General features: G+C 48.4%; 3 protein-coding genes across 12 annotated transcripts in view; 2 read left to right on the top strand and 1 right to left on the bottom strand.

The window, feature by feature from the left end:
* Nucleotides 1-3,840: 3,840 nt before the first annotated feature.
* Nucleotides 3,841-6,284, top strand: HSD17B10 (hydroxysteroid 17-beta dehydrogenase 10). 4 transcript variants are annotated; one of them, XM_064574092.1, is made up of 7 exons: nucleotides 3,996-4,301; nucleotides 4,362-4,526; nucleotides 4,609-4,744; nucleotides 5,154-5,318; nucleotides 5,431-5,559; nucleotides 5,641-5,749; nucleotides 5,949-6,284. In XM_064574092.1, exons 3-7 carry the CDS (start codon nucleotides 4,679-4,681, stop codon nucleotides 6,137-6,139), a joined length of 660 nt encoding a protein of 219 aa, XP_064430162.1. In that variant the 5' UTR covers nucleotides 3,996-4,301; nucleotides 4,362-4,526; nucleotides 4,609-4,678; the 3' UTR covers nucleotides 6,140-6,284. The 4 variants fall into 4 exon arrangements, with proteins under 4 accessions (XP_045734326.1, XP_064430162.1, XP_045734318.1 ...); XM_045878370.2 differs by lacking the exons at nucleotides 3,996-4,301; nucleotides 4,609-4,744 and adding an exon at nucleotides 3,841-3,989; XM_045878362.1 differs by lacking the exon at nucleotides 4,609-4,744.
* Nucleotides 6,285-6,435: 151 nt separating this feature from the next.
* RIBC1 (RIB43A domain with coiled-coils 1) lies at nucleotides 6,436-18,633 on the bottom strand. 3 transcript variants are annotated; one of them, XM_064574088.1, is made up of 7 exons: nucleotides 18,509-18,633; nucleotides 15,208-15,324; nucleotides 13,794-13,875; nucleotides 13,245-13,589; nucleotides 7,601-7,719; nucleotides 6,770-7,164; nucleotides 6,436-6,663 (listed from the first exon to the last, which is right to left on the bottom strand). In XM_064574088.1, exons 2-7 carry the CDS (start codon nucleotides 15,322-15,324, stop codon nucleotides 6,582-6,584), a joined length of 1,140 nt encoding a protein of 379 aa, XP_064430158.1. In that variant the 5' UTR covers nucleotides 18,509-18,633; the 3' UTR covers nucleotides 6,436-6,581. The 3 variants fall into 3 exon arrangements, with proteins under 3 accessions (XP_064430158.1, XP_045734306.1, XP_064430160.1); XM_045878350.3 differs by lacking the exon at nucleotides 18,509-18,633 and adding an exon at nucleotides 18,265-18,400; XM_064574090.1 differs by lacking the exons at nucleotides 13,794-13,875; nucleotides 15,208-15,324; nucleotides 18,509-18,633 and adding an exon at nucleotides 14,250-14,388.
* SMC1A (structural maintenance of chromosomes 1A) overlaps nucleotides 18,633-27,878 on the top strand; it is a 48,863-nt gene continuing 39,617 nt past the window's right edge. For all 5 annotated transcript variants that reach the window (XR_010406130.1, XR_010406131.1, XM_064574086.1 and 2 more), the window contains exons 1-8: nucleotides 18,633-18,765; nucleotides 23,917-24,105; nucleotides 24,217-24,329; nucleotides 25,294-25,497; nucleotides 25,591-25,829; nucleotides 26,498-26,756; nucleotides 26,837-26,977; nucleotides 27,772-27,854. Coding sequence is in view for 3 of the 5 variants with exons in the window: in XM_064574086.1 (XP_064430156.1) it covers nucleotides 18,657-18,765; nucleotides 23,917-24,105; nucleotides 24,217-24,329; nucleotides 25,294-25,497; nucleotides 25,591-25,829; nucleotides 26,498-26,756; nucleotides 26,837-26,977; nucleotides 27,772-27,854 (1,337 nt within the window). In the remaining 2 variants the exon portion in view is untranslated. The remainder of the gene's footprint in view (nucleotides 18,766-23,916; nucleotides 24,106-24,216; nucleotides 24,330-25,293; nucleotides 25,498-25,590; nucleotides 25,830-26,497; nucleotides 26,757-26,836; nucleotides 26,978-27,771; nucleotides 27,855-27,878) is intronic.

The following is a 27,878-nucleotide window of genomic DNA, read 5'->3' as shown; positions in this document are numbered from 1 at the left end:
GCAGGTACCCACAAGGGTTAAACGGGTTATCTTGTGGTTTTTATCTCCCAGGGGCAAAACCACCTTTGTTTTTCTCTCATCTCCTGGTAGGGTTAATACCCCCTGGGGATTGTGAGATAATGCTGGATGTTGCTGGTTCTGGTGACATGCTCCTTTGCTCATTTCTCGCCCACGTACCCCAAAAGTGATGATTATCTGTTGTGTGCAAAAGTTGGGTTTGCTCAGTTCCCTATTTTCTAATGATCTTGAGACAGAGTTGTGTGCAATAAAGAGAGAGGATGCTCAATGGCACAAACACCCAAGCAAATGAGAGGGGCTGGGACCCAGAGCCCAGTGGGAAGGGCAAGGCCCAAGCAGGACCTCTCTCCTCTGAGACCCAAGGAAAGGATGGATAGTGTGGGTAGAGACATTATTGAAGGTGATGAGAGAGGAAGTGTTCACTTAATGGCCTCCATTTGCTCTAAACACAGGAGTTCTTAACCCGGGGTCCACAGCCCTTTCAGAGACTGTAGGGAGAATTCAAGCAGCCCATGGACTTGGATGGGGGGAAATTGCATCTTTATTTTCACTATCATCAACACAAGGTGTAGTATGTCCTTCTAGAGGATCTAACAAACTACAATAGTATTAGCAGTACCTGTGGCTTTGTTACCAGTGGAAATCAGATTTTCATAGCATATCAGAGTTGTTACAGATCTCTTGAAATAACATCACTATTTTGAAATCATGGTAGTCATGAGACCTGTTGATAGAGCTTGGGGTTTAATGTATAAATAAAGAAGCACATATATTACTACATTACAGATGTATTTCTTTTTATTTTGGTAATTATATTTCTTTTGTAATCCTATTTTTATATCCTATCTAATGCATGCATTATTCTGCGAAGGGATTCCTTAGACTTCACCAGACTGCCAGAGGTTTTCACAGCCTAAAATAGGCTAAGAGACACTGCTCTGAAGAGTAACAATAGCTAACATTTACATAGCTCTTGCTAAAGGCCAGGTACTGCTCTGAGTACCCTTTTTTCTTATATAGTCATTCACTCGTTTATTCCTAACAACTCTACAAGATAGGTGCTTTGATTATACCCATTTTATGAAAGAGGAGACTGAGGCACAATAGTTAAGTAACTTGCCCAAGGTCATTCAGCTAGTAAATGATGGAATTGAGATTCAAACCCAGGCCTTCTGGCTTCAGAGTCTGTGCTGAAAAGTGAAGAAGTTGAATTAGTAGGATGTCAAGGGACAAATGGTTGGAGGGTGCCAGCAAGAGTGGTTAAAGAGAGAAGGGGAATGAGAGAGGGTCTACACTGGCCAGAAGAAAAGTAGGAAGAGGCTGCTAGGTGGAAAGAAAATGGAAAGACCCATGGAATAACAGGGTTCAAGGAGATAAAAGAAGTGTGGAAGGGAGGAGAGCCAAAATGACTGGGACAACATGTTCAGAGTGAGAGATGGTGGTGTGTAGATGCCAGGGAAGTGAGGGAGTCATTCCAGGGCATGGCAAGGTTAATAATGTCGCCTAGACAGAAGTGGTTAAAATCAAGAGGAGGTGAAGGTCCCTGGAGTTAAGCAGATGAAGGAATCATGAAGCTGGGCCCCAATATTCTCCCAAGATTGTTTGATTGATTGACTGATTGATTGATCGATTTATTCACCAGTATTGAGTGTCTAGTACATGCTAGGCAGTGCTTTGGGGATTGGGTAGCCAAGTGAGACCAGTAAGACAACACCCTGCCGCTGTGGGGCTTACCTTCTAGCAGGGAGAGAACTACACAACACACACATGCACGCACACACAAATAAGACTGGGTTAGACAAGGCTCAAAAGCCTTTAGGCACAATTTCATGACACAAAAGTTCTGAAAAGCATACTTTGGAGCCCAAACCCATTAGGTGACAAAACCTGACCTGAAGTAATGTGAGGCTGTCTATAGTTTTGATTCACACTCAATGTTAATAATGTTCACACTTTTCACTCTAGAAATATTAATGTTTAATTGTAAGTGATGCTCTAGACCTTTCTCAGTAGTTACGTAGCATAGAGTATATGCAGTATATACAGTTATGTAATATAGAGTAGGTCTTCCTTTGTAAAATTGAAAAAAAAAATCTGAATTCCAAAACACACCTGGCCCCAAGATTAGAAAAAAGATTACGGGTCTGTAAGTGCTATGCAGAGAATTCAAATAGGCAATATGTTGGCTCACAAATTGGCCCCTGTACATGGAGAGCATGGAGAGACCAAAGATAGAGGCAGACTGCCCCAGATTGGTAGGTGGCAGATTTAACAAGCAAGGGAATTTACATACAAGGCTTGTCTTGGACAGCTGAAAGATGAGTAGATCTCTGCACCCACCAACTGGAATCTTAAAAATTTATATAGAGGTTTTAGCCGGGTTCAGTCATGTGTTCAGTCCAGATGGTCTCAACAACATTTTACTCTCTCAAGGCTGTGTCCCTGAAATGGCTCTGGCTGTGGGAACATTGGGCAGAGCATACATTCCAAAGACAGGGGAAGGGGTGCAGAGATACCCGTTGCCGGCTCCAGCTCTCAGGTCAACCAGTGGTCACCTCCTCGATAAATTCCTCCAACACAATGGGATAAGAACTAGGTGTCTACAGCTTGAGTGGTCAGGGAGAGGGAGGTGACATTTAAGCTTAGTTCTAAATGATCAAAAAACAAAAAAAAGGCAGTCATGTGAACATCGGGGAGAGAGAATTCCAAGCAGAAGGAACAGCTAATGCAAAGATGAACACAAAGAGGCCATGTGGCTGGAGCATATTGGGCCCAGCCAAGAGTGCTATAAATTGCTGGGAGGACTGCATGTAGTCAGAAAGATTGTGAATCTTGTACTGAATCCTTTGATGAATATGGTATAGTGACCATGAGTGTGGTGGTTATCAACAACTAGGAGGCCCGGAGGGAAGTCTTTCTGGGTGGGAAAGCATGTGGGGAGATACTTCAGATAGAGGAAACATAAAGCTGAATGGGGCTGAAAATGTAGACTAAGATTTATGGCTCGAAGACCTTGGTTTGGGGAAGAAGTCAGGGAGGAAGTCAGATTAGGTAGATTAGGTGGGCTCAAGATTCTAATCGGGATGCTGGCTGAAAGATGTTCTAGGGTGACCAAAGACCCGGGTCTAAAATGACGGTGTCTGGTTGAGGTCCCCTCGGCAATGTGTGATTTGGGCTTTGGGATTTAAAAGAGGTTTGACACAGATAGAGGACAGGAGAAAAGACTGAGCTGATGAAAGATGTTTTTGCTTCTCTGGGCTTGTGCTTCTTAAGAATGTCTGTCTCAGAATGTCTGTCTCCTAGCTTCTCTGTCTCTTAGTGGCTCTCCACATCCATGTCTCTGTGATCCTGTGTGGCATCTCTGTTCCTCTCAATGTCTTTCCTAACATATTTGTCTTTGATGGCTCTCAGAATCTCCATCTTTGGATATCTATGTCTATGTCTCAGAATCTTGTTCTCTGTCCCTTCCTTTGTCTGTGTCTGTACTATAATTATCTTTTCCCCCAACTGAACTGTGTCCTTCTGGAAGGCATGAACCTTTTCGTATTCCTCTTGGTATCCCCAGTGACCCGCACACAGCCTGGAATATAGGGGTCTCTCCCATGTTTACGCTTGAATGAAGGCTTTTTCTGAGGAGTAAGGAAAACTCTCAATCTCCTGTCCGCCTACTCCCCGCGGAGCTGGCCGCCTGCCCAGAGATCAGCTAGAGAGTCCGGCAGAGAGCGTGGCTGGTATCGCGCCGCCGCAATCGGGCTCTCTCTCCGGGTGAAGTAACTCCGGAGGCACCTTGCGGAGGCCTCGCCCTCTCTGTCCGGGACGCGCGCAGCCGACGCCACGCCCCGAAATCGTGCTCAGCGGCCCCCCCATCCCCCGCCCCTCCACGCCTCCGCCTCGGCCAATCAGCGCCCTCCCGCCCGTCCGGCCCGCGGAGAGTTCCTAGCAAGATGGCTGCGGCGTGCCGGGCAGTGAAGGTAGGGGGTGGCTCGCTCCTCCCGGCTGCTCCGCCGCGCCAACCGGGACCGCGCGGCCGTGGACCCAGGGGGAAAGAGATCGGTGCTGGGAGAAAGAGTCACACTTGTCTAGCCCCGGTAGTGCGGCGGTTGGGCTCGGGAGGTGAAGGTCAACTCTCCGCGGCTTATTGTGTGGGGGGTGACTGGATGGGCTGTCGGGGCATGAGACGCCGGAGGTTCGGTCCTGAAGGAGAGGAAACACACCTGGGTCACACCGCCGTCGCAGAAGCCTGGAGAACACAGGAGCCTCCGTCGCAGAAGCCTGGAGAACAGGCAGGTGAAAGGGTGGGGGTGGTGTGCGCAGTCTACCGTTGACCGTTCCTTTCTTCACAGGGCCTGGTTGCTCTAATAACCGGAGGAGCCTCTGGTCTAGGTCTGGCCACAGCAGAGCGACTGGTGGGGCAAGGGGCCACTGCTGTGCTTCTGGACCTGCCCGACTCTGATGGGGAGGTCCAAGCCAAGAAGTTAGGGAAGAGCTGCGCCTTTGCCCCAGCTGATGTAAGTGTGGGCACGAGGTCTCCGAAACCCCCCTGGGAGCCTGTGGGGTCCCCTTCCCTAAGGGTGCTATCTGTGTGGACAGTGGACCCATCTCCTTGTCCCTTTTGGCCTGAGCCCTCCGTCCAGCACTGTGGGAGCACCTGCAATAAGGAATGTACAAAGCCTGGATCCCCAGCAGTGGGGATGGGAATTGGATATATCACAATCTCCTGGAGGGGGTATGTATAGTTTGAAAATGCGTATTGTGCCCTGTAATGTTATATTTACAAAGTTGAAAAACTTCATGAAACAAACTACAGAAAGTAAAGCTTGATGAAATCATCTTAGCAGGTAGAGGTACAAAAAAGCTAGTTTATCATCATATCAGCAGTTCTCAAAACTGCTCTGGTCCACAGATCTCCAGGGGTATGTGAATTTATCAAAAGAGGGTATAGATTTGAAAACAGTTTTGAACACTACAGCACCTAACATTTTCACTTATGCCCCACTCTCGTGTTTTCTTTTGGCCTCCTCCTTGCTTACGCAGTTCTGTTGTTACTCAAAGACTGGACCTGCGCTCCTTGCCCAGGTTTAGTGGTGTGTGTGTGTGCTGGGAGATGAATACTTTCTCCACCTCTCCCTTTGAAGGTGACCTCAGAGAAGGATGTGCAAGCAGCCCTGACTCTAGCAAAAGAAAAATTTGGCCGTGTGGATGTGGCAGTCAACTGTGCAGGCATTGCAGTGGCCATAAAGACATACAACTTAAAGAAGAATCAGGCCCATTCCTTGGAGGACTTCCAGCGAGTTCTCAATGTAAGGCCTTGGAGGATCCCCAGGGGTGTGAGTAAAAGGTATTTGGCTGTGGGTGCCTCCAAAGCTTTTAGGGGACAAAAGGCCCTATACCATGTCTCTGCTGGTCTTTCAGGTGAATCTCCTCGGCACCTTCAACGTGATCCGCCTGGTGGCCGGTGAGATGGGCCAGAATGAGCCAGACCAGGGAGGCCAGCGTGGGGTCATCATCAACACTGCCAGCGTGGCTGCCTTTGAGGGCCAGGTGTGTGGGCGAGGGCAAGGCTTGTGCCTCCTTGGTGACTTGTTAGGGTCCTTCCACGTGTGACCTCTGCTCCTTCTCCAGGTTGGACAAGCTGCATACTCTGCTTCCAAGGGGGGCATAGTGGGCATGACCCTGCCCATTGCTCGGGATCTGGCTCCCATGGGCATCCGAGTGATGACCATTGCTCCAGGTAGAGATAGTCCCTCCCTGCCACACCTGGGATTGGGTAGGATTCATGGGCATTTGAGAGGGGAAACTATCTACCAGCTAAGCAGCAATAGCCTTCCATTTCTGGGCATTGGGAAGTACCATAGGTAGAGCTAAGGTGGGGAGGGACCAGGTAAATATGAAAGGAAGGGTGGGCCTCTGATTCTGACTGTCTTGTCTAGGCCTATTTGGCACCCCGCTGCTCACCAGCCTCCCAGAAAAAGTGCGCAACTTCTTAGCCAGCCAGGTGCCCTTCCCCAGCCGACTGGGTGATCCCGCTGAGTATGCTCATCTGGTACAAGCCATCATCGAGAACCCATTCATCAATGGAGAGGTCATCCGGCTGGATGGGGCCATCCGCATGCAGCCTTGAAGGGAGAGGGCAGAGAAAACACATGCTCTTCTCTCCCTGCTTCCCTTGGAGTACTTTACTGCAGCCTGGGAGGAAGTCCCACAGCCATCTTGTAACTCTGCCCAGTAGTCACACTCTGTGCCTAATAAAGTCTCTGTTTCTCACACGGAGTGCGTAACGCTGTGTGCTGGGGAAACTGGCATGGGGAAGAAAGGTGAATGGGTGAAGACTGACAGGGTCAGATGCTCTAAGCCCAGGGGTGGGGTGGGAAAGGCAGTACCTCATACCTTTTGTGTCCCATGACAGCACACAGCCTTGATTTTACTGGTACCTTTATTACCTAGGGTCAAAGGTAGGGATAGTGGGGGAAGGAGTTGGGGGAGGGGGCCTGAAGCATTCTCCTCTCTAACTCCCAGGCTTCATGAGCTCGCTGAGGGAGAAGAGAGAGATGAGCATCTTGAGCTTAGCGGCTGCTGGTGTTGAACTGTAAGTAGTATTGGGCCGTAGGTTGATTGGTGTAGATTATAGAATTCAGGTAATTCTGCCTGTGAAAGAAGTACAGAGGCATCAGCTGATGAGCTTTCCCTCTCTCCTTGGCCCTTCCCATCCCTCCCTTGGCATTCATCCACGTTGCCACCCCCTAGAACTCACTGGGCTTTTTGCTCCTTATCCAGCTGCTGATTGAAGGAGCCCAGCCCCCTTTGAAATTCAGCACAAAGTTCCCTCTCCTGCTCTTCTAGCTCCATTGTTGCTTGGGCCAAGCAAAAGTTCTGGCTTTCCCATTTGGCATCCTGTGCTTGGTCAGCCTGGCGCTGTGCCTCCTTTTCATGGTATTGCACCTCCTGGACTTTCCTGATGGCAGCTCTCTGCTCTGGAGTCATGCCCTTCCAACAATAGGGCAGGACCCGGTGGGGAGCCACAGGGTGCTGGGCAACCTGGGGGTTCTCCGTCAGTAGGTCACTCGTGATCTGGTTCTGGATCTCCATGAAGTTGGCCTCCTGTTCATGCTGCCACTCACGGCGCTGTCGCTCAGCCAGTTCAGCTGCCTGATGGGGCCCCCGAATATGAGCATTTGGGTACCCAACTTCAGGGAGCTCTCAGTCACAGGGGAGGGGAAGACATGGCCCTACTCTCCTCCATTTCTGGGAGAGAAGGACCAGCTCTTGCCTGGCCTTTGAATGACCTAACATAGGGGGAGGGGTGGAATGGACAGGGACCTTCCCGGCCCTCTGGAAACCCTTAGACTGAGAGGCTGGGGAAGGGAGGGTGGTGTTCTGCTCTCAGGTCATCCTCAGTCTGGATATGGGGAAGAGCATCTTCTGCCCTAAGAGGGGCCTTAGGTGAAAGGGGATGTCCTCAGGTAGATGAGAGGGCTGGTGTTGCTTCAGGAAAGGTTGTGTGGGCGAAGACATGGCTAAGTTCCCCAGGACTTTGCTCAAGGGGTTGGGGAGAGCCCGGTGCACTGAATGGCCCAGGCCATACCTGAGCTTTGTTGGCATTGGCCGTGGCAGACATCATGCCCACGCGACAGGACTCCTCTAGCTTGGCCATTTGGGTGGCCCGCATGTCCATGGCTAGGCGCAGCTGGTCATTGAGCATATCTGCACAGAGAAATATGGCCAGGGCACTATACTGGCCTGCCCCGTTCCTGGTTCACTCATTCAGCCATTTGTTCAACAAGCTTGGTGGGTGTGTGGATGTGTATGCTTGGGAGGGGAATGTCCTAACTGTAGGGATGTGGAAGGAGTTACTCTTTGAGGCTTAGGGATAGCCAAAGTAGCAGCAACAAGGATTTCTCAAGTGCCTAAGTGAAAGCTGCAGGGAGATGGATCAAACATAGATCATACCACCATGGTAAGGGCAATGACAGAGGTGTATACAGGGCATTATAAGAGCTTTGGGTGGTGGGTGAGAGGAAGGCTTCCAGGAGGAGGTGATCCTCGAAATGCGAATTGCATATAGAAAGAAAGAGCAAAGGGCATGCCAAGCCATGTTTTAGTCTAGCCACACTGGTCTTGCTGTTTCTAGATCATGCCAGATACTCCTGCCTCAGGGATTTGTAATAGACGTTATTCTTGGCTTCTGCTCTCTTGCTTCTCCCAGGTCTTGCTCAAATATTGCCACCTCGGTGAGGCATTCCCTGTCTCTCCTACCTCAAATTGCAACCTCCTGTCCCCAACATTTATCCCCCTTCCCTGATTTATTTTTCTCCCTACCATTTGTCACCATACTCTACATTTCACTGATGTTGTCTATTGCCTGTCTCTCTCCTCACTAGGAAGTAGCCTTGTTGAGGGCAGGGATTTTTTTTTTTTAAGATTTTATTTATTCATTTGAGACACAGAGATACAGAGAGAGAAACAGCATGAGCAGGGGGAGAGGCAGAGGCAGAGGGAGAAGCAGGCTCCCCGCTGAGCTAGGAGCCAGATGTGGGGCTTGATCCCAGGACCCTGAGATCATGACCTGAGCGGAAGGCAGACACTTAACCATCTGAGCCACCCAGGCACCCCGAGGGCAGGGATTTTGTCTGTTTTATTCACTCCCATGCCCAGAACCTAGATCCGAGCCTGGCACATAGTAGGGGCTCAATAAATATTTGTCAAATGAATAAAGGAAACCAAGAAACAGTATGGCCTGTATCTGAAACTACAAATAGTATGCTCTTGCTGGAGCATAAAATGCAAGGGACTAGGGAGCTTTGCAGGGGCCAGACTAAAGGCCAGAAACTTGCCTCGAAGGTGGTGGGGAACACGGAAGGATCTTAAGCAAGGGGGCGACACAATCAGATTTGTATTTTAGAAAGCTCCTCCTGGGGGCCAGTATAGAATACAGTCAGACTGGTGGGAGACAGTGGAGGTAGGGGAGCCATCTTGGAGGGCTCAAAGCAGACCCAATATATAGAAGGGTTACATCAGCTGTACGTGATGAGAGTAAAGGAGGGGGGCAGATTTAGATGTTTCCCAGGGTCCTGGCTTGGATGACTGGGTGCATGGTGTGGCCACCACTGGAAGTAGAAGATACAGAATGAAGAGCAGGCTAGGGAACATGGATGAATTGTTTAGGAAGGCTGAGTTGAAGGTGGTCAGTAGGCATCTGGATATCTGATTCTGCGGGTAGAGAGTCCTCAGCACAGAGATGGTGACATGGCAGCTGAAACCAGAACGAGGGCCGAGGGCACCTGAGGTAAGTATGCAGGGGAAGGAAAGCACTGTGCCAGGGACCAAATCTCAAGAAAGAAAGGTGTAATGGAAAAGGAGCCCACAAAGGGCAGACACAGAGGGAATGGTCAGAGAGCTAAGAGCAGAATGTACTTAGTACATAAGCCAAGGAAGAGAGAAGCTCAAGAAGGATGTGATCAGAGTCAAGTGGAGCAAGAAAGGTCCAGTCAAGGAGGAAAGACTAGATAGAGCCTCTTGTACTTGATAACACAAAGGCATTGTGGTTTTAGTAAGAGTAGTGTCAGTGAAGTTGGGTGGGGAGAGAGGAGATCTCCCAGGGGGTTGAGGTGTGACTGGAAAGGAAGAAAAGACAGCAAGCGGAAGCAGATTTTTCAAGTATGGCTGTAAAGGAAGACAGCTAGCTCACAGCACCTAGAGGAATCACAGGGCGCAGGGAGGCTTTAGTTTTTTTTAAGAGGGGTTAGACTGGGGCGCCTGGGTGGCTCAGTCGTTAAGCGTCTGCCTTCGGCTCAGGTCATGATCTCAGGGTCCTGGGATCGAGCCCCTCATTGGGCTCCCCGCTCAGTGGTGAGCCTGCTTCTCCCTCTGCCGCTCCCCCTGCTTGTGTTCCCTCTCTCGCTGTGTCTCTCTCTATCAAATAAATAAAACCTTTAAAAAGAAAAAAAAAAAAAAGAGGGGTTAGACATAAGCATGTTTACAGCAGGCACAGAAGGAATCAGTGGAAGGAGAAATGTTGAAAACACAGGGCAGGGGATACCTGAGAGAGCACAGCCTGGGGGCGGATGGAGGGAGCGGCAGGGGTAATGGGGGTCCCCTAAACACAGGCTTAAGGCTTGGCTTTGAGGAGGTACAAGGACACGGACCTCAGAGGCTGGAGGGTGGCAGGGGCTAGGGAGGATGGATAGGGGTGCGTGGTTTCATTTCATTCGGCATGGCAACCCGGAGAGGAAAGGAGCAGCACCATTTTTCAGGTGGGGACACTAAGAGGTCTGGAGGTGAAGTAAAAATGCCCAAGGTTAATAGTCAGCAAGTAGTTGGTTGGGAATTGAAGCCAGGTCCCTTGAGGGATCAGCCCATGCTCTTTTCATTACACTGCGTGCACGCTCCCTTGGTATTCTGCTGTCCCTGTAGCCTGGCTCTGCCTTCTCGTACACCCGCCTGCTGCCGGCCCCATGGTGCCTCTGTAACCGCTCCGACAAGAATCACCAGAGACTCCGAATTTCAAAATCCAATAGACAGATTTCTGTTCCTACCTAAATTTCGCCAGAGCATTTGCCATGATTGATGGCTCCCTCTCTGAAACACCTCCCTTGACCTCTGGCCCTGCTTTCTCATGGTGACCAAGAGAAGGCAAGTCTGGTGGCGTGGCCGAGTGTGGGCTGTGGAGCCAGCTTGCCCGAGTCCACTTCCCACCTCCATCCCCCACTAGCTGCCTGCCTGGGCAAATTATTTCACCTCTCTGTTCTTCAGTTTCCTCCACTGAAAATGGGGATAATACCAGTGCTTGCCTCATGGAGTGGCTGGGAGGATGGCATGAGTCACGATGTGGTAGCAAGCTTAGCACAGTGTCTGATACACAGCAAGTGCCCAAGAAAGGTTAGCTATTATTATTTTATGCATCTTTTATCCTACCTCCCTGATCCCTTTATTGTGAGCTCCTTTTCCTCTACTCATTCATTCACTCAAGATACATTTACTGAGCATCTACCACGTTATCAGGCAGTGTGTAAGTCACCTGAGTTGTAATAGTAAGCTCCGACCTTTGTCCTCACAGAGTGTACTATTTGCTCACCCTTTCCCCAGGCTCCATCCAGGTTTAGCATTCTGTTCCTTTGCAAACCCTTCCCCTGCTTCCGGCCTCCAGATCTCTCCCTGCAGCCCAGACCAGCTCTATGCCACCGTAGGATCATATAGATAGATGGCTGCCTGTTGGCTGCCTCCTCGTGGCTGCAGTAGTCTTCTATCTTATCTCCTTGCCTCTAGTCTTCCCCTCTAAGCCAATCTCCACAACAGCTGGCAAAACTTTTAAGTCTAAAACACAAATCCTGTGGCCCCAGTGCACAACACCCTCTCCCTCCCGTGGCTCCTACCTCACTCAGTAAAAGCCAAAGTCTGCACCATGGCCTGGAAGGCCTACTGGATCTGGCCCCTTCACGTCTTTGACCTCATTTCCTATCACTCTTCCCCTCACTTGGTCTACTTCAGCTACTCTGGCCCCACTGCCATTCCTCAAACATTCCAGACACCCTCTCTCCTACGGGCCTTTGTACTAGCTACCTCCTCTACTTGGGACAGCTCTTCCCTCGATTGTTTGCATTGCATTGCTTACTCCCTTGTCTTCAGATCTGTATTCAAAGGTTACCTCAGTGAGGTTTTCCTTATTTAAAATGGCAACTGTGCACCCCTCTCCCAAAGTCCCCACGTCCTCCCTTTTGTGCTTTATTTTTCTCCCTAGCAACTATCTTAACCACCTTATACAGCTGACCCTTGAACAATGCGGGGCTTAGGCAACCAAATCTTTAAAAAAAAGAAAAAAGAAAAGAAGGGGCGCCTGGGTGGCTCAGTCGGTTAAGCGTCTGCCTTCGGCTCAGGTCATGATCTCAGGGTCCTGGGATCGAGCCCCGCATTGGGATCCCTGCTCAGCAGGAAGCCTGCTTCTCCCCCTACCACTCCCCCTGCTTGTGTTCCCTCTCTTGCTGTCTCTCTCTCTCTGTCAAATAAATAAACAAAATCTTAAAAAAAAAAAAAAGAAAAGAAGACCATAGGGGAGAGAAAATACGTTTATAGTATTGTATTTATTTTTAAAAATCCACATATAAGCAGAACTGTGCAGTTCAAACCCGTGTTGTTCAAAGGTTCACTGTATATTTTACTATTTTATCTTGTTTATTGTCTGTTCCCATTAGAGTGTGAACTCCATGACAGCAAGGGTTTTTCTATTTTGTTCACTGTGCCAGGCACAAAATGGGTGGCTTAATATATGCCGAATATTGAAATGGTCTTGTCATTCTGCTTAAAACCCTTAAATGGTTAACGACTGCCTACGCGATAAAGTCACAATTCCTTAGTCTGGTGTAGAAAATTCCTGCACGTTTTCTCTTCCTCCAACCCCTCAACCCTAGGCTGCACTAACACTAAACTGTTCATGCATCCTAAACCCTTGGACTATTCACAGCCCCAGTTCTCTACCTCTTGCTGCCCCCTCTGCCTAGAATGACCTCTTCTTGACCCTCTCCCTGACTTGGAAAAATTGTACCCAACTTTCCAAAATTGATTCCTAACAGCTGACTTGTGCCACGCCCCCATCCTGTTTCCCTTTCCTTGTGAGAATTGACCAATCCCATATTGATGTTCCCTCCGTGTCCTATAAACACTTCTGTCACAGTACCCATCACAGCACCTACCAGTGTTAAAGTGTAAGTATTTGCTGATGAATGACTTGTGCATATATCTTTTCCTCTTTTCCTAAACTGATTTTCTAGAAGGGACATAGTTCTGTGAGATCATGGAGGTCATGGTCGCGTATAGTGTCACAGTAAGAGTAGCTACTGGTTACTGAGCACTGATGTTTGTGCTTTACATACAGTATCTCATTTCAGTCTCATTCGAGCTCTACGTGGCATGGATTATTATCCCCATTTTAAAGATGAGGAAGCCGAAGCGCTGAGAAGAAAATTCATTTGCCCAAACCAGGTGGTAAGTGGCAGAGCCGACAGGTCTGTCTTCACTCTGCTGCCTCCACATAATGGAGTTCCAGGCCGATTGGGTACCAATGGCTATACTGTCAGTTACTGAAGGAGGTCAGGGAGTTTGGGGTCTGCTCAGTCTAACCTTTCAGCATCAGCTCTGTGGGTAACTGGACCTCCCCACTCCCTGGGTGCTGTACCTGGCTCAGAGCAACTCCCCACCAGGCCTTGGGTCTCAGCCTGGAGGGCACAGCTACTTACCTGTACACTTCTCATCAGCCCTGACTTGACGTTGCTCCTGCAGCTGCCTCTCCAGGCCGTCTCTGAACTGCTCCTGCCACATTTTCAGGTACGTGGTCCTCTCCAGGTCCTCCCCAGCAAAGCACTGCAGGCTGGCTGGGCCATAGGGGGGATCACTGTGGCCCAGACAGGCTGGAAACTCCATCCAGAGTTGGCTAGAATTCCAAAGGTCAAACTCTCGGCTGCTCTTGAGCTGCTGCTTTTGCTCCCGAAATTTTTGGAGTTTCTTGGCCAGCCGACGTGTCCGTTCTGCCTGTTCCTTCTCTAACATCTGGGCTACCAGATCATACTGCTTCTGGTAGGTACCTGGGGGTGGTGGGCAGGGACATGGAGAAGGCCCCACGGGAGAGACAGAGCCCACTCAGCATGGCCTCTGCTCCCAAGGCCCATCGGGTTTGTCCCACCACACCCCAGGCCTCAGGCGCCACTTCAAGGCAGAACTGCCCTACCTCAGCCCACTCAGGCCCTTACACTATCCTTCTTGGCTTGCCCTTAGCCTTGAGCTTTTACCATAAGCTGCCTCCTTGCTCTGTTCCGTTGCCTCTCGAAGCTTTCGCTCTTCCACTTGGCTGTTGAGGGCTTTGATATCCACCTGATCCCAAAGAAATGAGCTAAATCAGGGTAGGGGACCAACAGTGGGCCTTGAATGCTCTAACACAAACTGCTCAGAATTTACCCTCTTCAGAATCCTCCTATAGATCCTCAGTACCTACTGGATAAGGGTCTACCATCTGAACATGGTTTGTAAGCCCCTCACTGGTCTAGCCTCTGCCTCCTTCTCCATCCTTATCTCAGTACCTCCTTCCTCTGCCCCACCCTCAGAGCTCTGCTTACGGTTTCCTGTGATATCTGAGGTTGTTTGGAACAAAGCGCCTTTGCTCCAGCTGCTCCCTCCCCTTGGAACTCTCTTTCTTCCTCTCTTTACCCAAACTCCTATTCATCCTTCAAGACCAGCTCAGGCCTCACCTTCCTGATTCCTTAGGCAGGTGCTACTCCCACAGAATCTAGGACCTACTGTCCACATTATATTGAAGTTTGCCTCTGTCGATGATCTCCTCCACCAGACTGTGAGCCCATTAAGGGAAGAGACTGGGCCTTAGTCAGCTTTGTACCCTACTGCCCAACCTAGTTCTTGGCCCGGACCAGACCCTGAGGAAATACTTGCCAACCGGATCTCAATCACACCACACATCTCTCAGCCAACTACTTACTTAGGTCAGGCACTGAGCCACCACCATATGTTAATATTCACTTTCACACTTCATGTAGCTTCATTTTACTGAGAAGGAGCCTGGAGCTCAGAGAAGATAGGTGACTCATTCAAAGCCACACATCTAGTAAACAGCAGACCTGGCCCTTGAGCATAGGTATGAGGTCTTTTCCAGAATACCATGCTGCATTCTGCGCCCCCCCCCCCCCATATCCACCTACCCAGCAATCTATTTTTTTCTTAAACTATCAATATTTTCTGTTTATTTTTTATTGTAGTTCCTTTAAAACATTTCAAGAGAGTGTAAAAGGGAATACAGTTTAGTGAAGAGTAAGTCCCTCCCATCTCTGTCACTCAGCCTGGTTAACAGTTTCTTATGTAGCCTTCCGGACAGCATTTAGGCATACAAAATACCAAATATTCTTCAGACTTCTTTTGGCTCCATGTTACCTGTCTCTTGAGAACCAGGCCACTCAGCCCAGAGCTGACTGGAGGAGAGTCACTGTCACTGGCTCCTCTTCCCCCAGTCTCTTCCCCTGCACCCCCAGCCCGCTTCCTTCCCTCACCCGGGAGTGGATGCCTTCTCTCTCCTTCCTTTCCAGCTGGAGGGCCTGCTTAAATCAATGAGGGCCGTAACAGACACTGCTACATTCCTCTGTGGGTGCAGGAGTGAGGTGACCCCTGGTCCCAAGAAAGTCCCCATTGCCTACTCACCCCCATGACTCGGGTCTGCACATTGAAGAATCGGCTCTGTCGCTCTTTTTCTCGATTTCTTCTAGCCTCAATGGCTGCCACCTCCTTGGGATCTGCTGACAGGTCTACCTTATACATCTGGAGCAAGTGTGGGGTGGAATGGCCAATCAGTGCTGACCACCATCCTTGACTACACCCCCACCCCTCTTCCTTTCTTCCTACAGCACCAATAACACCAGTTATTGACTCCTACTGATTTTACCTCCTGATGTATTTCATACCTGTGCCCTACATCTATGCTGTCACCACCCTAATTCAGGCCTCACAATCAGGTGCCAGACAGTATCCTCAGGAGCCTCAGTGGCCTCCCTCGCTCCAGTGTTACCCTCTCTACTCTTTTCTCTGCACTAGCTACCAGAGTGATCTTTCTGAAAGCAAATCTGACCATGGTACACCTCAGCTTAAAAGCTTTAAAAGCAACAGGGCACATGGCTGGCTCAGTCAGTGGAGCATGCGACTCTTGATCGCAGGGTTGTACGTTCAAGCTCCACGTTGGATGTAGAGATCCCTTAAAAATAAAAAATCTTAAAAAAAAAAACCTTTAAAAGCAGCATTAGGGGTACCTGGGTGACTCAGTTTGTTAACCTCAGGTCATGATCCCGCCAGTGTCGGGCTCCCTGCTCAGCGGGGAGTCTGCTTCTCCCTCTCCCTCTGCCCCCCAGCCCCGGTCATGCTCTCTCTCTCAAATAAATAAATAAAAGCTTTAAAAAATAAATAAAAGCTTTAAAGCAAATGGCTCCCCAGTGTTTACAAGATAAAGTCTAACCCCCTTTGCCAGATTTATAAAAGTCTTCATGATCTGACCCTTGCTCATCTTTCCAAGTCTCATGCTCATTTACAACTCTCCTCCCTTCATGTTATGCTCTATTCAGTTTTCCCCATTTCAGTAAATGGCACCACTATTTCCCTTTTTATTTGTTACTTATTCTCTAGTCACGTGAAAGGCTAGAGGGCTTACATTCGCCTGTGTTCTTTCATATTTTGGGAAGCCCACTTTTGGCAACTGTGGCCAAAACCACAGCCAAAAACACTTTTGCAAACATAAATCTGATCATGTCTCTCACCTGCTTAAAATCCTCCACTGGCTTCCCACTGCAGTTAGAATCAGATCCAAACTCCTTACCATGGGTTTCAAGATCCGGCTCCCGCACACCTTTCCAATTCATCCCACATCACAGTCTCCCTCACTTACAGTCCTCCAGGCACACTCGCCTCCTCTCAAGTCCTTCAACACAACTATTCCCATCTCAGGGCCTTTGTATGTGGCGTTTCTTTGTTCAGAATACCATTCCTCAACTCCTCCTATAGCTATTTCCAATCCTTTATTTATTTATCCTTTTTTAAAGTTTAAATTCAATTAACATATAATGTATTATTGGTTTCAGAGGTAGAGCTCAGTGATTCGTCAGTCATATATAACACCCAGTGCTCATTACATCAGGTGCCCTCGTTAATGTCCATCACCCAGTTACCCTATCCCCCCAACCCTCTGATCCTTTTTTTAAAAAACCATTTTGTGACTGAAATATTTGATGTATACAGAATATATATAACCCACATGCAAGTGAAGAAGCATGATAAAAGAGACCCATGAACCAACTCCCAACTTAAGAAATAGAACTTGATCAATATTATTAAAGTGTCTTATGTCTCTTCTCCCTCATCCTTACCCTAAGAGATAACCACTGTGCAAATGTGAACAGAGGCATTAATATACTGTGTATGAACTAAGGGTTGCTGGAGGGGAGGGAGATAAGAGGATGGGTAAAAATGTCTAGAATTTTGCCTTTCTCATTTAAGTTTTTAATCCATTTGGAATTGCACTTTATATACAGTGTGAGAGGTAGGGATCCAATTTGATTTTCTTCCAAGTTCCATCTCATCTTTTTAAATGGAACACTTGTTCCTGTCAATTATATGAGATTGCTGTCCTTTGGTCATTTTGTCCCCCTAGCCTGATTGTGACTGTTTTTCCCAGTTGAATTCATTTGTGGTTCCTCTACTAGATTCCATCAACCAAGCTTTCTCACTTTCCTGGACTTGTAATAAGACTTTTAGACTCTTCCCAGCCTCCAGATGTCATTTTAAAAGTGGTTTCAGGAATGGTTATGGCAACCACCAGATCCTTTCCATGTCTAAGTCTAAGCACTAACCCCAGCCAACTCATTCCATTTGTGACCACAATGTAAGGTCACTGAAGGGGAAGATTTGGCAGATATTTTAAGCTTCTTGGATCGCTAAGGCCATGACCTTGTAATGAGTAGATGGTATAAGGTGATAGGGGGATGAAAGTATGAAGGAGAAGGATAGAAAATTCGGGGAACAGAGAGGGCAGAGTGGGGTGGGGGAGGCAGAAAAGGAAAGGGGAAGAAGGGCAACAGGGTAGTAGACAGGAATGGAGGACCGACAGCAAGAGAAAGGGAAGGAGGAAAGCAAGGGAGGGGGCCAGAGGGGGATGGAGAGGAGGAGAGAGAGATAAAATGGGGAGAAAGGAAGGAGAACAGAGGTGGAGAGCAGTGGCTTAGGGACCCTGACTCCCGGGGGTTCACACAAAATACCTTTCTTAGCAAAGAGTGTCAATTTTGAAGCTCCCAGGTTGGGTCTAGGTTCAAGTGGCCAACAAGTGGCTCAGGTCCAAGACTATTCTTAAACTACAGCAACAGTCTCTGGACTCTGCTTGGAGAAAGAGGAGGGAGGCAGGGGATAGAGGCAGTACCTCTGGCCATAGCTTTCCCTAGCTTGTGACCCTGTCGCTCCAGAGTACCCTCATCTCCCTTCAAACTCCATCCCCCTTTTAACCCCAGCCCCCCTCCCACCCCACCCCATCCCTACCCCCATTCCACTGCACTTCCAACCCTACTTCACCCTCAGCTTGGTCTGAGCTCCCCTAACACCAAATCCTCCGGCCGGCCCCTCCATCCCGTCCAGCCCTCACTCCCTGGGGTCCTTCCAATCCCCGACCCTGTTCTTGTTTGAGCCTTCCAGCAGGCTAGGCTAAAGCCGCAGCCAAGCTCCCACCTTTCTCTTGCCCTGGAGGGCATAGCCCTGCTGTGACTTGTTTCAGCAAGCGTGGACTCGCGTCCCGCCTGCTTCCTCAGATCCCAAAAGCTGCTGCGCTCTTCTACGATTCAGGGGGCAGGGTCAGCGGTTTGCGTTGCCACGCAACAAGAAAGGGGGGCGGGACCCAAACTCCTGTTTTAAGCTCGCGCCCAGGCAACGGATTAACAAAACTTCCACGACACGCCCCTGGTTCCGCTCTCACCGGAAGCCAGAAATCCCGTTAGGCCTGGACTTATTCTCGCGAGGTTTGTCGTACGCCCGGCCTGCACTGCGGTGTTTCCCGCGCGGGCTACCCCAGTTCCCGGGTGTACGGCGCGGCCTTTTGTACAGCCGCCGGCGCCGTCGCCGTCATGGGTTTCCTGAAACTGATTGAGATCGAGAACTTTAAGTCGTACAAGGGTCGGCAGATTATCGGACCATTTCAGAGGTTCACCGCCATCATTGGACCCAATGGCTCTGGTGAGATAAACCTGGCTGCGGCCCTGCGCACGTCCCAGCCTGGACCCCCTAATCCGGTAGCAGAGTAGTACAACCCAGCCCGTGCGACCAGAAATGTCGCGAACCCTCACAGGTTCCTTTCCCTCCGGAACGGGTTCAGTCCGAACCCGCTTTCCCAGCTCGGGTGCTCTGACTCAGACCTCTTCCCCAGGTGTCACTTGTCTGCTCTTTGCGCGGCCCCCGCCCCTGAGCGAGTGGTACGGGCCGATCTGTACGTTACCCCGCCCACTGCCCCCTCCCGCCAAAAGTGGCGCGTCCGGAGTTGTCAGCCAGCCGCGGGCCGTGCAGTTCCCCGCCGGACCTGCTGGATCTGGCTACTTCCCCTGCCTTGTTTGAACTCTCCGGAAAGTGTGGGGCTGCTGGTAGCCCTCCCAAGGCCTCCGGTCCCCAGCGGTACACTTTTCCCTCAGCCCAGCGCCCCCTCCCGCCTCGCATTGGTATGCTCCAATTCCTCCTTTTTTTTTTTTTTTACTTTCCTCCGGAGGCGGCACTTTTGAATTTCTGACCCAGCGCTCCCGTCTCCAGCGGGAGTGCTTGGGGTGTCCACCCTCCACCTCCATGTCAGAGGTGGGGAATGGCTTGAAATACCTCCTTTGTTACCACTGGAACCATTGAAAGAACTCATTCGCTTGCCAAATTTATTGAATGCTTACTGTTTTATAAGGAGTTGTTCAAGGTGCTGTGGAAACAGCGGAGAATAGAGTAAGCCTTGCTCTCAGGGGACTTGCATTCCAGAGGAGAAAGACAATAATAAAGAAGGAGAAAATAAGACAACTTTTGGCTATGATGAATGCTATACAGGAAATTAGGTTGATGGGATACAGTGACTTGGGTGTTGTCTTTAGAAAGAGCGGTCAGTAGATAACTGTATTGTATATTTGAAAGTTGCTGAGAGAATAGATCACAAGGAAAAAATTGTTTATGTGAGGTGATGGATGTTAACTTATTGTGGTAATCATTGCTTGGTATATGCAAATGTGGAATCATTATGTTGTTATTTGAAACTAATACAATGTTATATGTCAGTTATATCTCAACAAAATTTGGGGGTGGGGGAAGGGCGGTCAACTTAACTCCTCTGAATGATACGCTATTGGAGCGCCTGGGTGACTCAGTCGGTTAAGCGTCCGTTAAACTCTTGATCTCAGCTCTAGTCTTTATCTCAGAGTGGTCAGTTCAAGCCCCCCTGGGGAATGGAGCCTACTTAAAAAAAAAAAAAAGTAAATAATACACTATGGATTTCTCCCATCTACCCCTACAAGCAGCCTCTTTGGAATCCTGCTGTGTTCCTCCACCCCAGAAATGTTCTAGCTAAATCATTTCCTAGCATGAAGGGCTGCCCTTGCTGACATACCTCAAACTCATGAACCTTCTCTGGAGTTTTGCCTGTGTTTGGTGCTCTCTGTAGAGCAAGGTTTCTCAACAGCGGCACTGTTGACATTTCTAGCAAGGTAATTCTTTGTTGTGGGGTTGGTCCTGTGCATTGTAGGTTGTTTAGCAGCATCCTGGGCTTTTACCCACTAGGTGGTAGCACCCCCACCCCCCACGTGTGACAACCAAAAATGTCTCCAGACATTGCCAGTGTCCCCTGGGAGGTGGGATAAATCACTCCCTGCTTCCCCTGGCCTAGAGGGCTAATGCTTGGGGTTCCACTTCAGTTTCTTAGGATTTTGGTGTGGTGGCCCCTGTGAAAAGAGCCAGAATGCACCTCTGGGCATTCACTCCTTTCAGCGTGGGTAGATTTGTATACACAGCTGTTCCAAAAAGACCCTTAGTTTGGACCCCCTCCCCCCCACTTCTTCAAAGCCCACCTGCACAAGCCATTCCTTGGGTCTCCTCAGTGAATTACTCTTCTTCTCTGGCTCACAGTAGATACTTGGTGCATGTTAATGTTTATATTTTTCTTTCTTGTATTCATGGGATACGTTTTTGTATCTTCATCACTGGTTTATGAGTGCCCCCCCAAAGAAGACATTCCTTAAAACATTTTATCAGTATTCAGCTCATAATGCATGTTATAAAAATGTTTACAGTATTGAATGATTGCTAGTAGGGAGGGCTTTGGTTGTGAGACGTTCTTACTATCCCTGGAGAGCATGGGAGAAGCCCAAAGGTTGGGAGTGGACACCTTGAAGCCTGACTCCCGGTCTGCTTGTTGTGTTAGCCCTGCTCTGATAAGGGAGCTGGAGCTAAGAGTTCAGACCTGTGTTAGGATAGGACTGCCATTTATTGAGCACCACTGTGTGTCAAGTACTTTATTTACTGGAACCTTTACGTTTAAATTCTCAAAATGACACTATGAGGGAGATACCATTATCTTGGTTTTATAGGTGGGAAGGCTGAGGCACAAACCGTTATGATAACTTGCACACTGATTCTCAGAGCCAGGGTCAGAACCTGTGCCTGTCATACTTCAAAGCCTGTGCTTCTGCCGCTTCAGCCGAGAACTGAATTATTTTATCAGCCCAGCATTATTTTAAAGGCTCTACCTATCAGTCATGGCTTTTTTAGATTTTCCAGGTGAGGGAATGGAAGGTCAGCTAAGAATTAGTGAAACTAAAAACCTGGTCTATTGGACTAGAATCCGAGCTCTTTTTTTATATATAAGATGTTATTATTTGAGAGAGCAGGAGCAGAGGGAGAGGGACAAGCAGACTCTGCACTGAGCATGGACCCTGACATGGGGTTCAATCCCACCACCCCGAGATCACAACCTAAGCCTAAATCAAGAGTCAGATACTCAACCGAATGAGCCCGGGTACCCCTAGAACCCGAGCTCTTAATCACTGTTTTGTACGGCCTCTGTGGAAGGAACCAGGCTGCCATTTGTATAGCTGGGTAGAAAGGTGTGGGAAATAAGGTCCTCAGTTCAAGGTCGTATTAACATGTTAGGGGAGAATCTTGAGATAGAATTTATAGAGATTGGCCTGTTCTCCACTCCCTTGACCCCAGCCTAAATTAAAAAAAAATTTTTACCTGAGCCTAAAATGAAGAAAGTAACAATTGTGATTCCACTATTGAAAAGATAACCACTCTTTTTTTTTTTTTTTAAGACTTTATTTGTCAGAGAGAGAGTGCACAAGCAGGGGGAGCAGGCAGAGGGGGAAGCAGGCCCCCTGCCGACCAAGGAGCCCAGTGCGGGACTGGATCCCAGGACCCTGACCAGGATCCCAGGATCATGACCTGAGCTGAAGGCAGACACTTAACCGACTGAGTCGCCCAGGTGTCCCAAAGATAACCACTCTTAATGTTAAGAATCTTATTTATTTGAATAGCTCATACCTGCACACAATATAAAATTCAAAAAATCCCAAAGGATAGACAGTAAAAAGACTCCCTTCCCTGACCTGTTACCTATTTTCCTTTGGGAAGCAACCACTGGTTACACTGTTTACATTTTCATGTATTTTTTCCTATGCTTTTGCCTCTCCCCAAGTTTTTATTATGAAAATATTCAAACCTATATGTGTGTTTTTGCTTAATCATTTGAAAGTAAGTTGCAGACTTAATGGCATTTCACCTCTAGGGATTCAGCATTTGACTCCTAAAATCCTCATTTTCCTGTGTCACCACTAGACCGTGATCACACCTGGGAAAACTAATTTCCTTGTTATCTAATTATCTAGTTCGTATTCAAGCTTCCCTAATTGCTCCCCAAAATGTCTTTTGGGTTTTTTTTTTTTTTTTTAAGGGAAACTGGAATTCAGTTAAAGTTTGTGCACTGCCTTTGCTTGTTTCTCAGTGATTGCTTTCTGGAGTGGTTCTCCAAACTTTTCTTTTTAGATATTGACATTTTTTTTTTTTTAAGATTTATTTATTTGAGGCGGGGGGGGAGTAATTGTGTGCGCATGGGGGGATGGGGGGGCAGGGCAGAGGGAGAGAAGTGGATTCCCCACTAAGCGGAAAGCCGAGCTGGGACCTGGGACTCTCTCTATCTCACAACCCTGAGATCATGACCTGAGCCAAAATCAAGAATGGATGCTTAACTGAGCCACCCAGGTGCCCCTAGACATGGACTTTTTTGAAAAGATCAGGGTAGTTGTCTTGGAGAGCATCCCAGATTCTCTCTTTGTCTTAGGATTGAAAATCCTAAGATTTACCATGTTCCTCTAACTGCTATATTTCCCATAAACTGGAAGGTAGATATAAAGGCTTGTTTAGATTGAGGTTAAATATTTTTGGCAAGATACTTCATAGATGGTGATGTATGCGTCATACTATATTACAATAAGAATATGCCCTTTTTTTGAGAGAGAGAGCATGTGTGCATGAGTGTGCCCATGGGGTGGGAGGGGCAGAGGGAGAGAATCTTAAGCAGATTCCATGCTGAGTGGGGAGCCCCATGGGGGGCTCAATCCCACAACCCTGAGATCACAACCCAAGCTAAAATCAAGAGTCTGACACCCAACCAACTGAGACACCCTGATGCCCCTAGGAATATGCCTTTTAAAAAATTATAGTAAAATATACATAGCCAAATTTGCCATCTTAATGAGTATACAGTTCAGGCGTATTAAGTGTCTTCACATTGTACAACTGATCTGAACTTTTTCATCTTGCAAAATTGAATTTGTACTCAAACAGCAACTCCCCATTATTACCTTCCTTCAGCTCTTGGTTGGTTTTGTTTTGTTGTTGTTGTTACTTTTTTTTTTTTTTTTTTAAGATTTTATTCATTGAGAGAGAGCGAGCACACAAGCAGGGGGAGTGGCAGGCAGAGGGAGAAGCAGGCTCCCCGCTGAGTAAGGAGCCCGATGCAGGACTTGATCCCAGGACCCTGGGATCATGACCTGAGCCAAAGGCAGACACTTAACCAACTGAGCCACCCAGACATCCCTGTTTTTTTTACTTTTAAACTTGGTTGAGATCATACTATATTGAGTTTTATATCTGCTTATTTTTTCTATTGTGGGCATTTCCCCATGTCATTAAAAGTTGTAGAACAATCCATTGTGTGAATATGCTGTTTCCTTAGTTGGGGTTCTAGTCTTTAACTGTTCTAGGTAATAATTGCATAGGGACTGTTTCTCTAAGCTGTCGAACCAAGGCTTTGGTGGGGCGGAGCTGTGTTTCCTGACTTCCCCTCCTTTGCTTTGCCCTCTGCTCCCTTAGGTAAGTCAAATCTCATGGATGCGATCAGCTTTGTGTTGGGTGAGAAAACCAGCAACCTGCGAGTAAAGACCCTGAGGGACCTGATCCATGGAGCTCCTGTGGGCAAGCCAGCTGCCAACCGGGCCTTTGTCAGCATGGTCTACTCTGAGGAGGGTGCTGAGGACCGCACCTTTGCCCGTGTCATTGTTGGTGGGTGAGGCTGGCCAGAAGGCCCCCCCTGGGTCCTGGGAGGTGACTAGACTAGTTGGCTGGGATAGGAGGGAGGTTTGACCTTCAGCCAACTCATGCACTGTCTTGTAGGAGGTTCCTCTGAGTACAAGATCAACAACAAAGTGGTCCAGCTACATGAATACAGTGAGGAATTAGAGAAGTTAGGCATTCTCATCAAAGCTCGTAACTTCCTCGTCTTCCAGGTGAGCATTTTTAAGTTACTGGCTATCTGCTGTTTGCTGACCCTTGTCCCATCCTCAGTGGGCCTGCTCCATCTTGAGCTTCATCTCTTCCCTGAACTAATGTAGCAGCTTCCTCACTGGGCTTACTGACTCCAGTCTGGCCCCTTCCAGTTCATCTCTTAGGCTAGGTTCATCTTATGAGGGCACAGATCTGTTTCTTTCCTTTTTCTCCTTAAAGCATTTCAGTGATTTCTCATTGCCTTATAAGGTGGTTGTCAAATTGTAGTCTCTGGATCAGCATCAACTGGGGACATGTTAGAAATGCACATTCTCTGGTTCCATCCTAGACCTATAGACATAGAGACTATGGGGTGGGCCCAGCACTGGGTATTTTACCAAGCTTTCCAAGTTATTATGCATGCTGAAGCTGGAGAACCATTGCTTTAGCATAAACTCCAAACTCCTGTTATTCAGGAAACATCCTTTGGTTCTTGTCCACCTCACTAGCCCCTCATCTGCCAGTACTTTTCCCTTCCAACCCTGCATTCCAGCCCAATTAAACCATTATAGTTCCCACAATTCACCTGCTTTCTTTGGCCTGCAGGCCTTTGCATATTAATTGTCCTTTGCATGAAATAACCTTCTCTCTTAACTTTCTTGGTTCTTCCCCATCTTTCAAACTCAGCTTAGATGTCACCTTTGGGAAGCTTTTCTGGACAGACACCCCTGCCAGTCTCCCACCCACAAGCTTCTTTTAGTCCTTTTTCTGTGCTACTCCTGTCACTGCATGTAACACATGGCATTGTCTTTGCTTTTGTCCCTTTTGCTTCCTGTGCACCTCAAGAGGCAGGGAATGTGTCCTTAAAGCCCAGTGTGAAATGTGGCACAGGGTCAGTGACCTTTTTCTGAATGATCCAGTGGAAACGGGTGGAGGGAACTGGGCCGGCTAGGCTCTAAGCGGGGAGAGTGTTTTGACCTTTACTAGGGTGCTGTGGAATCTATTGCCATGAAGAACCCCAAAGAGAGGACAGCTCTATTTGAAGAGATCAGTCGCTCTGGGGAACTGGCCCAGGAATATGACAAGCGAAAGAAGGAAATGGTGAAGGCTGAAGAGGACACACAGTTTAATTACCATCGCAAAAAAAACATTGCGGCTGAACGCAAGGAGGCCAAACAGGAGAAAGAAGAGGTAGGCGGCTGGGCTGCCTGTGGGCTCTGAGGGGCCCGGATGGAGCCAGTACCTTACTGATGCACCCCTGTTTCCATGCCCTCGTTTGCACAGGCTGACCGTTACCAGCGCCTGAAGGATGAGGTGGTGCGAGCTCAGGTGCAGCTGCAGCTCTTTAAGCTTTATCACAACGAAGTGGAAATTGAGAAGCTCAATAAGGAACTGGCCTCTAAGAACAAGGAGATCGAGAAGGACAAGAAGCGAATGGACAAGGTAGAGGATGAGCTGAAGGAGAAGAAGAAGGAGCTGGGCAAAATGATGCGGGAGCAGCAGCAGATTGAGAAGGAGATCAAGTAAGAGGCAGGCCTGGGCCTGCAACCTGTGGGAAACCAAGAGCTGTGCTGTTTCCTAGGGCTCCTCTGAGCCTAGAGTCCAGTGCTCGCACTAGTTTGTCTTCCTCTTGACTTGCTTTGGCCAGAACCAAGCACATTTCTTGACTCGCATTTTAGACAAATAGAGTATTTAAGTATTCAGACTCTGGGAAGATAGATGGGTACTCATAAAAGAGAGGCCTTGAAAGGGGTGGTGACCTTGGCAAGTGAGAGGAAGTGATGGGAGGCCCAGCTCCTAGAGTGGCTGGGAATGCCTTCCTGGAAGAGGAAAACTGGAGCTAGAAGTTTAAAGGACAGGAATTTGAAAAGGTTAGATCAGATGGGGGCAACTAAATGGGTACAGGGCGTTATTGGGAGTTGTTCCTGAGGGGCCTGGCCTGGCTAGAGCTGAGGCAGGAGTGGTAGCTTTACCTAATGGAGTGGCTGGAATGTCAGGCTGAAGCCATCAGTTCCAGGGAATAGTCAGACTGGCCCTTTTCCAAGGATCTGTGCAGCATCAGGGCCCTTGTTCTTTAGGCAATTCCCTGAGGCTGGCTGGGGGCCTCAAGCCCCCCTTTGGGTAAAAAGCCTGGGAACCCCCCCTTTTCCCACACTGCTAACTGATATACTCCTCTCCCCTCTGGCAAAAGGGAGAAGGACTCAGAGTTGAACCAGAAGCGGCCTCAGTACATCAAAGCCAAGGAGAATACCTCCCATAAAATCAAGAAGCTGGAAGCAGCCAAGAAGTCCCTACAGAATGCTCAGAAGCATTATAAGAAGCGTAAAGGTGACATGGATGAGCTGGAAAAGGAAATGCTGTCAGTAGAGAAAGCCCGGCAGGAGTTTGAGGAACGGATGGAAGAGGAGAGTCAGAGTCAGGGCAGAGACTTGACCTTGGAGGAGAATCAGGTAAGCTCTGGGAGGGTTGGGGGTGGGATGGGGATTGCTCTGCTGACAGAGACTGATTTGGTTGGTTGTTCCTAACACAGGTGAAGAAATACCACCGGTTGAAAGAAGAAGCCAGCAAGAGAGCAGCTACCTTGGCCCAGGAGCTGGAGAAGTTCAATAGAGATCAGAAAGCTGACCAGGACCGGCTGGATCTGGAAGAGCGGAAGAAAGTAGAGACAGAGGTGGGCATGTGTTATAAGATGAGGGATAATGGGCCAGAGAAAAAGAAGTGATGGTAGTCTTAACAGTAATGACAATAGCTAACAACTAGTGAGCACTTACTGTGTGATAGGCGCTGTATTTTACTTGTATCCACTCATTTAATTCCTCGTTTTCCAAATGAGGAAACAGTAGTGCAGACATGAAGTAATTTGCCTAAGGTCACATCACTATGAAGTGGCAGAACCAGGATGTGAACCTGGGTAGTCTAGCTCTGAAACCCATATTCTTATTAAGTATACCTTGCTTACAGCCTTCCTAATAACAATAATAGTTGTTATAGTGCTCCAAGAAGAGCCTACGATGTTTCAGGCATTCTGCTAAGCACTTCCTTTAAAGATCTAAAAGAAGGTGGTAGGCATTAATATTAATAGCTATACTGTGTTAAGCACTTAATATGTGCTTTATGAAGGTGAGGTCGCCTACATTTTACAGATGAGAAAACAGGTGCAGAAAGGCCTGGAAAGCTTTACTTTGCCTTGGTTTGAGCCTCCCTGTTTGGTGAGGAAGCTAGCCTGAGCTAAGTAGAACACCATGAGAGGGTCTCAGGGATCTGGGAGGCCCATCAATTAGCAGAGCCACACTGAGCACTGTTGTGTGTCTGCTTTTTAGTAGGTTTCCCCCATTAGTGACAGATTGTCCTGGACCGTTGGGCTCTTGGATGAGTGGGTACATAGCGGGTATAAGCCAGGGCCCCATGGTCTTGGAGTTAACTTGCTCAGCCTCTGGTCATGGTGTGTATTTGTCTTTCTTCCAGGCCAAGATCAAACAAAAGCTGCGGGAGATTGAAGAGAATCAGAAACGGATTGAGAAACTAGAGGAATACATCACCACTAGCAAGTATGTGGCCCTGCAGCCTTTCTT

This window comes from Mirounga angustirostris, unplaced genomic scaffold (assembly GCF_029215605.1).
Source record: "Mirounga angustirostris isolate CCGP_5_RB_7025 unplaced genomic scaffold, mMirAng1.0.hap1 SCAF_11, whole genome shotgun sequence".
Lineage (NCBI taxonomy): Eukaryota > Metazoa > Chordata > Mammalia > Carnivora > Phocidae > Mirounga > Mirounga angustirostris.
This window is presented reverse-complemented; position numbering and strand designations above follow the sequence as displayed.

Excerpts from the sequence above, each read along its gene's own strand:
- HSD17B10 (XM_045878362.1), top strand. The coding sequence starts at position 4,176 with ATGGGCTGTCGGGGCATGAGACGCCGGAGGTTCGGTCCTGAAGGAGAG. Across the intron at positions 4,527-5,153 it reads GCGCCTTTGCCCCAGCTGAT|GTGACCTCAGAGAAGGATGT; the intron begins GTAAGTGTGGGC and ends CTCCCTTTGAAG. Across the intron at positions 5,319-5,430 it reads ACTTCCAGCGAGTTCTCAAT|GTGAATCTCCTCGGCACCTT; the intron begins GTAAGGCCTTGG and ends CTGGTCTTTCAG.
- RIBC1 (XM_064574088.1), bottom strand. The coding sequence starts at position 15,324 with ATGTATAAGGTAGACCTGTCAGCAGATCCCAAGGAGGTGGCAGCCATT. Across the intron at positions 13,876-15,207 it reads TGCAGACCCGAGTCATGGGG|GTGGATATCAAAGCCCTCAA; the intron begins GTGAGTAGGCAA and ends CTTTGGGATCAG. Across the intron at positions 6,664-6,769 it reads GATAAGGAGCAAAAAGCCCA|GCAGAATTACCTGAATTCTA; the intron begins GTGAGTTCTAGG and ends CTTCTTTCACAG.